This window comes from Podarcis tiliguerta (genome assembly GCF_965153285.1).
Source record: "Podarcis tiliguerta genome assembly, chromosome: 9".
Lineage (NCBI taxonomy): Eukaryota > Metazoa > Chordata > Lepidosauria > Squamata > Lacertidae > Podarcis > Podarcis tiliguerta.
In genome coordinates, this window is record NC_139542.1 from 20454515 (window position 1) to 20469952 (window position 15438).

Sequence of the window (15438 nt, forward strand, 5' to 3'; positions counted from 1 at the left end):
CATATATTGCCCTTTGGATACTGATGCACAGCCATCTGTTTATTTACCCTAGCATAAAGTTGCAGGAGGAAAAATAATGCCTATGCCCTCCAATTCCCCTTCCACCCAATACCCATGTGCACCTGCTCTTTTGCCGACTTGAGTTTCCCACCAAAAGAAGAACCAAAACAAGTCAGAGCACAGAAATGATAGCCAAGACTATTCTGGTGAGGTGGTCACATTTCATTGTACAATAATAGTGATATGGCCCATCTTCAAACTCTTTCCCCCAGACACTAACAGCTGAGTCTGCAGTCTTCAGGATCCTGTCTGTCTGGGGCTACGGAAAAGACTCAGATACACAAATCTAAAGTCATAATAATTTAAATAGCCATACATCCATGTCAAACACTTCATAAAAGTGTGCAGACTGCAACCCAATATTCCTGGGCACATATTTATATAACTTGCTCTAGGGAGTTATTAAACATGCCATTGGAGATTTTGTTCCAAGTCATTAAAATGAAAAACCTCTACAATGTACAATAAACAATCAGTATGTTATGGGAACTGCACATAGTCAACTGTTTTCTTAAAAGGTAGTTACTGCAATAGAGACAGCAAATAAAGTAGACTTCCATGGGAACTTTAATATTAGTTTTTAAAACAGATCAGACCAAGATTTAGTGGTTACCAGTGCCAAACAACAAGAGCAGTCTGTTGTGAACATGATGCAGATGCCATTAGCAAGGCAGGGAAAATTATGTGGGTTAGCTGGTGGTATTCTCTTACTGGAAAGTTACGCAAATTACATGAGATGTGCAGCACCCCCACAAACATTTAGTGCATTGCTTTTTATGAGAAGAACAAGTGTGGTATTGAAAACAGTGTTAGATTTGGGCTCAAATCCCTACTCAGTCATGAAACTTGAAAGGTGAATTGGCCATGCTGGCTGGGGCTGATGGGAGTTGTATTCAATCGTCTGGAGGGCACCACGTTGGGGAGGGCTACTGGAAGCCACTCATTTACTCTAAGTCTAATTTAACCTGCCACTTCATTCTTAAAATGCATTGCTAGATAACTGAAATGATTCAGCTGGCCCTGGAAGTTTGCCCTTAGCAGCTCTGTTACATCAGCTTCTCCTTACAGAAATACAAAGAGGAAAAGTATTTCAGTGCATATGTGCATATGCTATTTATAACATGAAGACTACAGACACAAACAGGACTGTACAAATCATGATCTGCTTCGTTTTTTTAATGGGACAAAATTAGTAACATAAAATGCATTAATGAAAGTCTTATAGCCTAAATATCATAACAGAAAATTGAGTGATGGCTAAATGAATGCCTCAGAAGACAGGAATTAAATTTGAATGGAAAACTGGTTGAAACTAGCAAAGTTATGTATTTAATACAAAACTCTGTGTTCAAGGATGGGGAAATCAGATACACAAATCACTTGTGAAAACAATCTTGGCATGGTCAATAAAAAGCAGAGGTGCTACTCAAACTTAAAGCTCCCCCTTCTGGCAAATATTAAATAATAATAAAAAGAAAAATATATATCAGCTTCCTTGGGAAACAAAGTTTTCTTTAAACGCCCTTTAGCAGGCTAAAAAGCTACCAAAAATCAAGTATTTTCTAACTAGTACAAGTCCAGATCTGGCAAATAAAATTAGTGCTTGATAATAACAGATAAGCTATGCAGCACTCCATAAACAACTGTACACTGCAAGGACAGCAAACCATTCCCATCTTTGGATATTAAATATTTAAATTAAATTAACATCCAGAGATGCTTATTCGCTATCTGAGATTTCACCTTGTACCATTTCTGACTTCTGCAGCTTGCACATGGTGGCTTCGGTTGTCTCATTTAGTGGTTTGGCTCCTTTCCGTTGTGGCAAAACAGTGAAAAATGCTTCCTCCCAGTCTCTCTTTTCCAAGAATGCAAGGATGATTTCAAACACTGCGGCAAAAAGATTACATGGCCTTTAAAAATAAGTGAAGTGTCTGACAGAATCAGAAATTTATTGAAGTTATGAAACTAAATTTAATTATAACCTCTGCAGCAAAAATAAAGGTAATTAATCATACACAGAAAGATTCAACAAGCAAAGCTTTCACACCTGCCAATATTATATAGCATTTTCAGCTATGCAAGTAGTCAGCATGTGTTTGCTGTGTAGGAAGCAATTACCAAGTTTCCCCTAGCATTTCTTGTTTAATTGTCTAATCGTCTATTTATGGGAGTGGCAATTAACATCCATCAATTGAGACATAATAACTGGGGGAGGGGAGTGGTGTGCATTGTTTGCTTAGTTTCTTAGACTTTCAGGTGTTATCATTACTGCTGAAATCCAGTGGATGTGAAGTTGAAAAAGAAAAGCTAGTTTCTTGTTCTGAAAAGTTGGCTTGCTATCAAATAGTCAGCACATGTGGCAAGTAATGGTACTGGTCTCTGACATTTATGAAAAACATGCCTACTAGTTAATTTGGAAACATCTAAGAATTAGTGGAAATTAAAAAGTAAAAGAAGCATACAGCTCACTTTATGTATTTTCAAACTATAATAAACATGAGTGGGGCACCGTGAAACAGTTTTAGAACTCTGAAAAATCAGAGCCTTAAAACGTGGGGAACCTCCAAAAGTACTGAAGGCCCCCCACTGCACTGTCCACATGTGAAGGGTGATGACAACAAAGAGTAAGAGCTAGTATGCTCATCCGCACTGCCTGCTGCCATGTTTACTATATGCAGCTTCATAATCCTTCAAGAGGTCTAGAGTACTACAAAGCCACTACACAGAGGTGAATTACTGCATTACCTGTGGCACTAGACCAAACGACTGTGTTTTCTCTCACTCACTGCTACAAAAATATTATTATTATTACTACCACTACTATCACTAATATTATCTACTGAATCACAACATGTGGGTGCTAAGTTAAAAAGACATCTGACATAATGAGATAACAGATGACAATGATCTCAGATGAATGCCACAAAGAAAGTATAGGCAAAAATCAGAAAGGTCCATATTTAAACCATTAGCTTTTAAAAGGAGAACAAAGGAAAGTGTCGTGCATGTGAACATTTGACTATACACACACTTATTCTTCAATGTTTCATTTCATCCTTACCATGATTGACTGCCAGAACTTTCCGACTGTTCATTTTCACAAAGATCCCTAGTGGAAGTTGTGCATGACTTATGCCTTCTTCTTGTGCTCTTTTGTATGTAATGCCCTGTAATAAGACACGGAAGAAAAAGTAATTAATTCTGATTATCAGATCTGTACATTGTGAGTTTCACAGAATGTTAAGAGTTTTGTTATATATATAGAGAGAGAGCTCTATATATATAGAGCTGTGAGTACATAGAAGAAATCATATGGCACAACTAAAAAAAGTTCCATACAGCTTATATATAGTTTGTTTCAAATTAGTAAAATGTTTTGCAACTATATCCTAAGAGGCTTTACTGTTTGTGCCTTATGTGTGTTCAAACAAATAACTTGATGCAATTCATACTCAAGCAGGCAAATACAGCTCATTTACAAGCCAGACTTTTCAAGACACCTGCAGGTCAGAGGTTGCACAAAAATACTGGAAAATTCGCTCTTAAGCAAGTATTTCCCTGAAATTATTCTGTGTGCTTTAGTTGCATGCCACCTTCTTATCGATGAGAAGACCCACTATGAACCACTCAGATTTCTAAAGGAAGAACAAGATGATTAAGTGCTTGGTATGTTTACTATTATCACCCAACTGCTTGCTCTATTTGTATATTCTAAATATGTTCACTTAAGCCTATGTTCAGCATCTCTATTTGTTACAAACACTTGGATATGCTACTTGGGAGTCTATTCTTAGTTACTACCATTACTACATTAAATATGATTAAAATAACCATCACAGAGAATGATCTGTTAATATCAGCAGCAACCACAGAAACACTGCTGATGTGGGCATTTGCTGTAGCTGTTTTAGGGATCATACTGCAGCATAGGCCGCAAATGCCAAATTGTAAATTTCATGTACAGAATGATGGAGGGGGGGAACAGAAGCCAACCTGAAAACTCAGTATTCCTTCAAATTTGTTTTATGAGTCCTGGTGCAGGGTGATTTAATGCACTGTAAGCGCCTCACATCATACTTCATCAGAGAACAGTGTAGCTTTTTAACCCCTCTGCTTTTCCAGTACATCCCTCATGCACAGAAAGATTTCTCTGGCAAGTGAAGTATGATGATTTATTAATGTCTTCTCTTCCCATCCTTCCCACAACTGTGGGGCAGTAGATAGTCTGTCTTTCTTAGTTTATTTGCCTTTAGTTTGACCTCTCTGTCTTTCCAAATATAAATTGCTGACACAAAGAATTTGCATTCCAAATGCTCAGTCTGATGTGACTGGCTACTGAAGGAGGCAAAAATGTGCAGAAGCAACCACCAATTCTAAAAGAGCAAAGCCAAAAGGGGGGGGGGGGGGCTTTTAACAGAATGTTTGCTGCTCAGTTTCAAAGCATTCAATGAGGAAGTAACTAAAGAATGAAAAATCCACTACTTTAGTAGATGTTGCCAGGTGCCCAGAAAAGCAGCAGCCTGCCTTTCACATTTTAACACAAAACAGCAGCTTAAAATAATCATGTTCCATAGCATTCTATGCACATTAATGGAGTTCAACGGGACTTCTTTCCAAGTAAAGATACACAGGATTCCACACATTAGTTCTCTACCTTGTGATGATTGTGATCCACAAGGCCTCCAATGACATAGGCTTTGGACTCATCTAGTTCATTCAGGACTTCAGGAGAGTCCGATGTAAGGTACACAAGGTCTTCTTTCTTCATCAGTTCACTATAATGTTCTGATTTAATGTGGATATCCTTCAAGATACAAATACACACAAATGTATTAAATAAATTGTCTAAATATTCAAGGACTTTCTCAGAGAACCAGTCAAAGTGGTAGACACAGTTACAAAAAGCAGCTACATTTGAGACTGTTTCTTCTACATGTGCTATAATGTGCTGGGTGTGATTTTAACAATGTCACTGGCTCTACTTGGAAGACTAAATGAGATTTTTACTTCCACCTCCAAGGCAGAAGGAAGTCAGTCTGTCTCAAGAGAACCTGCCCAACATTACTTCTTGAGCAGATCCTCTGAATCAAACTACTTTCTTGTCAAGAAACATGTCCCAATCAGCCTGGATACAGAGCAGAAAAACGTGATTCATGACTGGCTTCAAAACAGCAGAATTTTTTAAAAACAGCAATTGAAAAAGCTGCAACAAGGTGCTTTTGTACATATGCTCATTCACTTAGGAATTGCAATACTGTTCTTTTCTTCAAATTTATCAATCTTCACTTATAATTCAGAAACCCAGACATAAACAAAGCAGCCTTCTCACTCAAACTACCATTTCATAACTGACTGGACAGAAAACCATCAGACAAAAAAGGAGGAATTAAAAGAGTTCACGACACAATCTAATAAGCTAGAAATGATGTGGTTGAGAATTCCCACCTCATGTGTTTCCTAAAAGCTAGTAGTGATGTGGTTGCAGCTGCCAGACTGGTGACTGGGAGCATATGGCTAGAACCATATAACAACGTTCCTAAAAGATCTACATTGGTTCTCAGTATGGTTCCGAACACAATTCAAAGTGTTGGTATTGACCTTTAAAACCCTAAACAGCCTTGGCGCTGTATAACTGAAGGAGCATTTGCACTCACATCATTTAGCCCAGGCACTAAGGTTCAGTTCCATGGGCCTTCTGGCAGTTCCCTCACTGCAAGAAGTGAAGTTACAGGGAACCAGGCAGAGGGCCTTCTCAGTAGTGGCACCTGCCCTGTAGAAGGCCCTCCCATCAGATGCCAAAGAGATAAACAATTATACAACTTTCTGAAGACATATGAAGGCAGCCCTGTATCAGCAAGTTTTTAATGTCTGATGTTTTGCTGTGTTTTTTATATTCTGTTGGAAGCCTCTCAGAGTGGTTGGGGCATTCATTTAAACACACAAACAAGGTGAAAAAGTGTTCACAACAAAAGGTAAGCAAATCTGAAATCGCTAGTACCTTCCAGTTTACCCATCCTTTGTCAGTTTCATTCATGTTGTCCTTCAGCTGGCCTCCATGGCTAGTCAAGTAAAACTTTGGAAGACAAAAAGACAAAAGAAGTGTATAGTGTTGACTGCTAACATCTAACTTCTAATTAGGTACTCCTCCGTCCCTAACAATACAAACATATATTATTTTTGAAGGTGTTCAAATGAATTTTGATTATTTTAGCTTTATTAGTTTGGGCAAAACTCAAAACAGGATTTAACAAAACAGGATTTTGCCCAAAATGTTCCACAGCAAAACAAAACACACAAGTACTCTAAAATATTAACTGCATGACAAGATTATACCTGTTTTTAGGCATACACAGATATTTGCACTGTCATCTTAATAATATATTGAAATGGAAGTCTGACAAAAATACTATCAAATTATGTCTATGTTATTAAAGAATATATTTTCATTTTTGGAAGGAGTGGCCTTTCACATTTCATGTATATAACTAACCGGTCTGAACACAAAAATCAGAAAATAGTTTACAACAACATACCTGTACAGGATGGAGTGCTTTGCGATTTTCTGCATAACATCTCTGAATTTGCTTGTGAAGTTTCTTGACATCCTGTATACAACACAATTTGTTTTTATATTTTCCTTCAGAGAAAGCACCACAAAATGCTTTAACCAAGAGATTCAGAGACGCTAAAGAGAGAGAAAGGAAACTTTTAACTGACAAAAAGTTATTTCTGAATAGAACATTTTTGGAAAAGAAATATTAAGTCACTATAAAAAATAACATTGCAATTAAATAATTTTTCTAAGATCTCACATATTCACTATTGTACTTTACTTAAAATTCATCATGTTGAAAATAAAAATTAATACTAATTTACAAACAAGTTAAAACTGAAAAGGAAATATCTAAGCTGCAATTCTATGGGTGCTTATTTGAGAACAAGCCCCTCTGAAATCAGTGGAACTTTCTTATAATTAAGTGTGTACAGGCCAGTAATCCTAGTCTAACCACTGTAATAATTAACAGTGATGCACAACTCCTAATAGAATTAGAAGGAATTTCTTCACCATGTGCTTTCAACTGCCATTCATTATTAAGTACAGTAGAACAAACATTTTTATTCTTGGAATTAGTCAACTAAAATAGTATCTAGGAAAGTGAGATGCAAATGTCTCCAAGCCTATTGGACACCAGTGGTACTCACTAAATACCAGGGTTACATACTACCCACTGTTGTAAAACAGAAACATTATACATTAGTTTCAATCTCAATAGCCTTATTTTACTAACATATCTGTGTGTCCCTACAGCCCTACACCAAAGCTTTCCAAACTTTTCATGATGGTGACACACCTTTTAGACATGCATCATTTCGTGAGACAGTAATTCAGTTTTACTAGGAAACCAGAGATTAAACTATGGTAACCCCTTTCTAGCCCTGGGAGGAGTGCCCTGGCCAACACACTAACATGTGGCCACACAGAGTTTGGAAAGCTCTGACCTACACTATTATAGGCATACCCTAATAACCAAACAAAAGCACCCTAAGTAACTTGCTTCTGAAAAGTATAACTTTCATTTACCTTTAGCTCCATTAAATTGTCAAAACTGCAATCTATAATAAGGCGAAGGGTACTAGGAACAACATCTCTACGCAAACGTTTCCTGAAACTTCCGTCGTTGCTAGATTCCAACTGAGACTGGCGCTCTTGTTTTCTCTTCAGGCGTTTTTCTTTACGTTTCTGTCTGAAAGATAGCAATTTGTAAACACCAAAGTGCCATGGTATTAATTATACAATGATTCTGCACACATATGCAACATAAAGAGATGGTAGTAGAAGAGTTAAGCACTCTAGCTCACCCATCTTGTCTCAAATGGCTTTTAGCACTAGAGTACAAACACTTTTATACAGTCTTTCCCTTCAAGTGTTTTGACCTGCAGTGCTCTGGCCTCTCTGACTTGCTGTCTTGTGCCCCTGCACTCGCAATGCCTAGTTCTACAAACGCACACTTTCTTTAAATGTTCATCCATTTCATCACCTTCATCCCAGGGGAAAGATTTGCTGTTACCCTTTTGCAAGACAAATAATAGCTTTACTCTTAGTCTTTCATAAGCAACTGTCTATAAAAAATGATTTTTAGAGAAAGAAGCTGCTCAAGGAGAAACAGTTAATCAACGCAGAATTACAACTGAACCTATTCTGCCTTCCAGTGTCTTGACTGGGACAAAACAAAAGCTTCACACAAACTGCAGCACAGAAAAAATGGAAGAGGGATTTGAAAAGAGAGCGTTGGTTAAAGCTCAAGAACTCCATTGCAACTGTTAGCCATGTTGTGGGATAGAAATGCCAAGGTAAAGAAGAATAAATGCACAATTTCCTTCTTCCATATCTGAATGATGGAAGGCATGAAAACTAAAACATGATACACACATTAAATCATATGTGAAATGTATTAGATTCCTGTGTCTCATTTATTCTAATCAGGTGATTATATCAACTGCCTAGTGTAATGTAAAACAAATATAGATTTTGCAGTAGTTTCTAAGCAGGTTTTTATCATGCAATCCTGCATTTAAATAAATGTTGGTTTTCCCTAACACATTTTTTCACTTCTCCCCACAGTAATGGGAATAAAAGAAAGGGCATGGGAGAAAGAAGTCCACTTCTGATCTTTTCTTTTATACAAATTGGGGATAGAGAGAAGAATATAACCCGAACCTGCTCAGTTATTAACCCACACTTGTAGCAAAAAAATAACCCATACTTGCGCAAGTTTCTTTGTTCTTCCCACTGTTTCTGTTTCATTAGCTTCTTTCTTTGCCTCTTTGACATAGCTTCAATATTCTCCATCTTTTCCAGTAATTCATTTCCCATTTGATCAAGGTTGCACTTCCCATCTCCTTTTATATCAGTAAGCTTGGATGCCTCAAGGTTTTCTGGTAGCATTCCTGATGACATGAGCTTTCTAACTATCTCACTTTTCTTTTTTCCCTGAAGATGCTACAAATGTTGGAATCAATATATTGTACACCTTCTGCTTCCAATACTGTGGATAAAACAGAAGATTTAATATTATTTTAAAAGTATGCATAGAAATCTTTGTTTGTTAGAATTATAACCGCAGACAAATTTACAAGACTAGGAATGTAACATATTGTTTCCAACCTATTTTCCTATTATGTTGTAAATGAACCAACATGGAGGATAACAAGAAAACAAAAAAAAAGCCACCAGTATATTTCTAAAATCAGTATGCTTTAATGTCAAATTGGTGGTTATGAACAAAGGATAGCACACGTTTAAGGCACGAGGCAAACAATCTGTCACCTCAAATAAGCCATACGATGGGCAGATGTCCTAAACTGGCAAGAAGCTTAAGGAAGTGTATTCAGTTTGTGAAATTAAGAGCCTTGAGGAGGCTTACTGAAGACGGACATAATTCGCTGCGGAAGAAGCTTCAGCCAAGCCTGCCTCCTCTTTTACCTGAAGCTGCGGCCTCTGGCCTTTTATGTTTATTTTTACGACAGCTTCAACCCATTTGTAGCCTCTTAAGACACTTGGAGCTGCTCTCGCAGCGACAGACTAAACGCGGCTAAGCCGTCTGTGGATTCACTTATTATTATTACTACTGTTTAAAAAGAGAGAGAAAAGCCCAAGCGTTTTAAAAGGTGTGTGTGTGTGTGTTATTAACAGCTTTCCCTTCGCTACCAATCGCCGCCCTGAGGCGGGTGGGGAGGGAGGGAGGAAGGAGCGCCCGGCCGAATGCTGAAGCGGGGAGGGATACGAAGAAACGCGGCTTCCCGCGCTTAAGAAACAGGAAAGGAAAGGAAAGCACCTGCCTCCACCCGCGCGCGCCAACCCGCAGCAACCGCCACCAACAAACGCTGTGGGCCGCGCGCCTCCAACCGTCTCCTCACGCGCTACCTCAGGCTGAGCGGCGGAAGCGGGAGATGCCGGCGCGCGGCAGTGACGCAAATCCCCTCGCGACCACGGGCGGGGCTCAGGGAAGGAAGCTCCGCCCCTGCCGGGCGGGCGGGCGAGCGACTAGCGCGATGTTTTGGGGTCCTAAGGTTGACGCGCCGACGTGTTGCGGCTTGTACTTTAGCTGACCTCGTCGCTGCCTGCGTGTGCCCGGCTTTACCAACCTATACGAAAGTTAACACGGCAGTGTTGGGAACACGCTCTCTCTCTCTCACGAAAAAGAAAGAGTCGGTGTTTCTCAAACTTGGGTCCTCAACTGCTGTTTGACTACAATTCCCATCACCCCTAGCTAGCAGGACCAGTGGTCAGGCATGATGGGAGTTGTAGTCCAGCAACACCCGAGGACCTAACTTTGAGAAACGTAGTGAAAGAGACACTCCATTTTCAGAGGCAGTGTTTATCTGGGCAGTTGCTGCAGGGGTGGGGAGAGTAGTGGGTCAGTCTTACTTGATGTTATGTACTGAGTTGACTAAGATCCAAAAGGCAGCAGTCTGATTGGTCCTAGAACAATAGGGTCCAGAATGCAGCAGTCTGATTGGTCCACAGAAGCCACCCAATCCTGCTCCAGGTGGAAGTGAATCCGCAACCTGATTGGCCTACAGGATAATCCTGAAATTAGCCAACCACGTGGGGCCCATTGTGTAAATAATGTATATAATGCAGATATTCTGGGGGAACTTCCATTCATCCTACTATGAGCTGAATAAAGAGCATGAAATCCACACTCGACTCCGAGTATATTTCACTTGAGGACTTATTGGGAACACGTAGGTGAACATGTAGGGACGCGGGTGGCGCTGTGGGTTAAAGCCTCAGTGCCTAGGGCTTGCTGATCGAAAGGTTGGCGGTTCGAATCCCCGTGGCGGGGTGCGCTCCCGCTGTTCGGTCCCAACGCCTGCCAATCTAGCAGTTCAAAAGCACTCCCGGGTGCAAGTAGATAAATAGGGACCGCTTACTAGCGGGAAGGTAAACGGCGTTTCCGTGTGCGGCTCTGGCTCGCCAGAACAGCGATGTCACACTGGCCACGTGACCCGGAAGTGTCTTCGGACAGCGCTGGCCCTTGGCCTCTTGAGTGAGATGGGCGCACAACCCTAGAGTCTGTCAAGACTGCCCCGTACGGGCAGGGGTACCTTTACCTTTACCTTAGGTGAACGTTGGGAAGTAGTGGTCTAGTGGCGCTCTGCTTGCATAGCTGTCAACTTTTCCCTTTTTTTATATTGAAGGATGCATTGCAGGGGGCGGGTTGGACTAGATGACCCTTGGGTCTCTTAAGATTCTATGATATGGGAGGTGTGTGTAGAAACCAGCCACTGTATCAGGTCAGTCCAAAAGCATGAACACATTGGGAGCCATTCTCTTGCGTAAAGATAGATAGTTGTGAGAGTAGCAGATGGGTGGATTTCCTTTATTACATTTTTATCCCATTGTTCCACCAAGGAGCTCAACCTTCGTTTTATCCTTTCAACAATCCTGCGAAGTAGTTATCTGAGAGATGGTGATTGTTCCAGTGTAACCTAGTGAGCTTCTTTGTCATGTCTAAGTGGTGATTGTGAACCTAGATCTGCCTGAACTAAATTCAGCACTCTGGCCATTAAACTTCTGGCTCTCAAAACTTCTTAAAGCTGCAGACCTGACTTCCCCCTACACCTGAACAGAACAAGATTTAAACCAGCACTGCATACCACATTGTCACAACTCATCCAGAACCAACCCATTTTTATGTGTTACTTGGTGAAAGTAAGCATGGGAAAGAAGGAAGTTAAAGAGTTATTTCATATCAGCTTTATGAATCGTAAAAAAATGTGATCTTGTGCATCATTGTGTGTGTCTTTAAATTCATGTGGTGGCACAGCAGATTTAGGACCACAGTGCATGATGTGTAGCCTGCTTGATTTCAAAAGTCCACACTGGCCAGTGAATCTGCAGCTTTATTGTCTGATTAGATAGAAAGTGTGTTATGCAAGTCTTGTCTTTCCCAATCAAATATTTTCTGGGAAGAATACTGTACTAAAGTTACTGTATCACAGCAGAAGCAGGCAATATAAAATGAAGCTGTGTGTTATGTGTAGTGCATGTTAAAGACATATTCACCTAGCTCTTGAAATAAAGCATATGAAGCCAGTAAGCGTATTTATATATCGTAGCCATAATATATATTTCATATCAATATGAACATATAAACATTTATCTTGTTTCAGCTTGATATGCTCATTCATTCCTGGAATATGAATGGCTTTAGATTTAGGACAGTATAGTTTTTGTTCTGAGTTTCAGTTTTTACAATTATTAGTGTGAATAGATCATCATTCAATAATCAAGGCATGTTTTCAAAATAACATGATATAAATTAATGCACATTTTATGCTTTTTAAAGTGAAATCCTAAACATGTCTACTCAGAAGCATATTGTGGTGGCCATTAGCTATAAATTTCCAGGTAAATTAGTATAGAACTACATCATTAATAATGGTCTTTGGGAATTTGATATACCATTGTAAAGAGATTAATCTTGTATCATTTATTTAATTATTGTTTCCTCACATTTTGAATAAAGTACTAGTGCCTCAGAGTCATTTATTTGAATTAGAATTGCCAATCATAAAGTACTGTGAGAACATCCCTATCGCTGCAGTCAAAGAGTTACATAAATATATGGTAATTTCCATTCTATACAAACCATTTCTGCTTGGCTGAAAAACAGTTAATTTGGAATGACAATATAGAAATGACAAATATGCAAGTGACATTTGCCCCACTAACCAGTTACTTTGTCTTCTGTGAGGAGTAGAATGAGAATGTTTTATTGAAGTCAGCATGGTCAAAGGAAGCACAATTAGTTTTATTAGGTGATAATGGTAGTACATTTATTGCTTGGACTCTGGAAATTTATGACAGTGGTCGTACTTTAACCCTAGAGCACTGGCCACCACGACTTAACTGAAGTGTACCGGAAGAGACCATCATGCAGCCTTTGTTCAAATCAAGGGTAATAACTGCAATTACTTGATTGTATAGCAAGTTCATCCTGAAACTATGAATGCGGTTGTTCTCTGGAAGCTCTTCTACAGAGTAATGTGGTCACTTCTGATTTTCTTTTCATTGGAATTCTATGGAGCTGCTTTATCCTCAAGATCAAACTCCATGGTTCACTATATACCATATTATTTCCAGGATCAGATGCAGTATACCTCGGAATAAAGGGAAACAACAGTTGGAGAGGGCTGGTGTCCTCACCTTCTGCTTGTAAGCTCTCCATAGACATCTGGTTAGCTGCTTGCCAGATCAGATGTTGGACTTGATGGGTCTCCATTCTGATCCATCAGGGCTTTTATTATGTTCTTATATTCCAGAGATGTTACCATGATTCACATGGTGTGAATAGAAGGTGGCTTGTATATTACAAGATTTCTGAGCCCCTATAGATCAGCTTTCCAGTTGCCCCACTTTACTTCTCATAATGATTGTCTCTCAAGGACATATAGATTATATTCTCAAGAAGAAAACTGCCCGTGATCTGTGTCCTCTTTCCAAAGCCACATTCAGGCAGCAGCTGTGGAACCTGATGACTTTTGAACAATGGCAGTCAAAAGAGTAATGTGTTGATCACTCACAGAATCCTATTCCAATTTCACCCAACTGCCAACATGCGTGTGAGCATTTGTGTGCATTTCTGAAATATTACCTCTGTAATAGAGGAGGGACAGATACTTTCTGGTGAATATGTCATTATCCCTTACCTTATAGAGATTTTAAACATGAACTAAGTGTTGAGATACAAGTTAAGCTAGCATGGCAGAGAAGCACACAATTTCCCCCTGTTACAAAGGTGTCCCCCTCCTCCATTGGGGCTGCAGCATGCTGAAAGGGGAGCTTAATCCTCTCCCCTACAGCTGCCATCCTGTCAGAGGAAAAGTTTTCCTTATTTCCCCCATGTGACCCAGCTGTTAGGGTCATGAGTGTTTTGGTTCTGCAGTTTCTCCACACATCTTGCACACCATAAATGAACGAATCAGTCAAAACGGAAATAATAATAATCCTGGCCAGCCTTTACAGAGGAGTTGTAAGAATTTACAGAATTATCCATGTGAAGGATGATTTTACACATCAGTGGGCGAGACTGTAGGATGTTTTATCATCAGATGGTGAGAGGGCATGGAGGAGGGGTTCTGTTCAACAACAAAAGCAAAATTCCCACATAGCATGTTTGAAGTAGCTCTTTGGGTCCCAGCTTAAATGTCATTAGCATTACCTAGCGAGCATGCCCTCACCTGACCCTAATTTGATTTTCAATATTGCCGGTATTAATTAAAAACAGTTATTCAGAAAAGCAGACTTTCACTGAATTGGAAATAAGGAATGATGTGAGAAAAATGTGTGCAATTTTTTGCCAGTGGTGGCAATGAAATATGTGGGGAGGATGACACAGGAAGTGCAGAATAGGTTATGAAGTGAAACAATCTGCCATACAGGGGTGGTCAGTAGGGTGGCACCGTGGAGCTGGCCTCCTAGCAGCAGTGTTACTCCCACTTCCCAGGGTGTTGTGGTGAGGTTGGAGCAGTACAGGTGCGCTGGCAGAGACAAACTGGTCCTTCCACTCATGCACCTGAGCTGCCTCCACCTCATCACTGCTCTGCTTGTCCCAGGAAGGAACAATAATGCTGCTGTCAGGCGGCCACCCCTGCTGTTCTGTATTGCTCAAGTTATTTGGGAAATGAGGCCATGCAATGCAGAGGGCTTTCTGGTCCATTACAAAGAACCCTAAGAGGAAGAACAGATGCCTTGAAGTTGCCTTTCGATAGTCAGCACCTGGACAACAGACTGAGCAAGGCACACAGGCCACCTGGTCACAATCTTTCCCAATGTGGTCTGATGTATTCTATTTCTATTAGGGTTGCCATGTGTCCTTTTTTTTCCAGGACACGTCCTCTTTTTCACGGGTAAAATTTCTGTCTGGGTAGTTTTTTTAAAATTTACCAAAATGTCTCTGGCAAAACAGTGGTACCTCGGGTTAAGAACTCGTTCTGGAGGTCCGTTCTTAACCTGAAACTGTTCTTAACCTGAAGCACCACTTTAGCTAATGGGGTCTCCCGCTGCCGCCGTGCCGCTGGTGCACGATTTCCATTCTCTGCTGAAGCAAAGTTCTTAACCCGAGGTACTATTTCTGGGTTAGCGGAGTCTGTAACCTGAAGCGTCTGTAACCTGAAGTATCCGAGGTACCACTGTACTTTCTGGATGAGACATAACTGGTGGTTGAAGACTTGCTTTCCTCTTTTCTTCTCCTGTCCCCCTCAGCAATACATCACAGCTTCAATAGCCTACATATAGTAAGGGTATTTAAAATGAGAGTCGTCATGGCGTCCTCTTTTTTGTTCCTCAAAATATAGCAACCCTAA

General features: G+C 40.1%; 2 protein-coding genes across 14 annotated transcripts in view; one reads left to right on the forward strand and one right to left on the reverse strand.

The window, feature by feature from the left end:
* LOC310657640 (uncharacterized protein C4orf17) overlaps positions 1-8516 on the forward strand; it is a 79665-nt gene extending 71149 nt beyond the window's left edge. For 3 of the 10 annotated variants that reach the window (XR_014501840.1, XM_083398604.1, XM_083398610.1), the window contains exon 11: positions 3524-3893. The gene's annotated coding sequence lies outside the window, so the exon portion shown is untranslated. Of the gene's footprint in view, positions 1-272; positions 550-1828; positions 2065-3520; positions 3894-8274 lie in introns of those variants that run through there. The other 7 variants (XR_014501841.1, XR_014501843.1, XR_014501839.1 and 4 more) reach the window with 6 other exon arrangements.
* TRMT10A (tRNA methyltransferase 10A) overlaps positions 1-10037 on the reverse strand; it is a 31791-nt gene extending 21754 nt beyond the window's left edge. The window contains exons 1-9 of one of the 4 annotated variants that reach the window (XM_083398584.1): positions 9900-10036; positions 8829-9110; positions 7646-7808; positions 6597-6668; positions 6062-6136; positions 4718-4867; positions 3125-3230; positions 1804-1950; positions 208-319 (exon numbers count right to left, since the gene is read on the reverse strand). In XM_083398584.1, coding sequence (XP_083254710.1) covers positions 276-319; positions 1804-1950; positions 3125-3230; positions 4718-4867; positions 6062-6136; positions 6597-6668; positions 7646-7808; positions 8829-9022 — 951 coding nt within the window. In that variant the 5' untranslated portion in view covers positions 9023-9110; positions 9900-10036 and the 3' untranslated portion in view covers positions 208-275. Of the gene's footprint in view, positions 1-207; positions 1122-1803; positions 1951-3124; positions 3231-4717; positions 4868-6061; positions 6137-6596; positions 6669-7645; positions 7809-8828; positions 9111-9899 lie in introns of those variants that run through there. The other 3 variants (XM_083398583.1, XR_014501838.1, XM_083398582.1) reach the window with 3 other exon arrangements.
* Positions 10038-15438: the final 5401 nt, after the last annotated feature.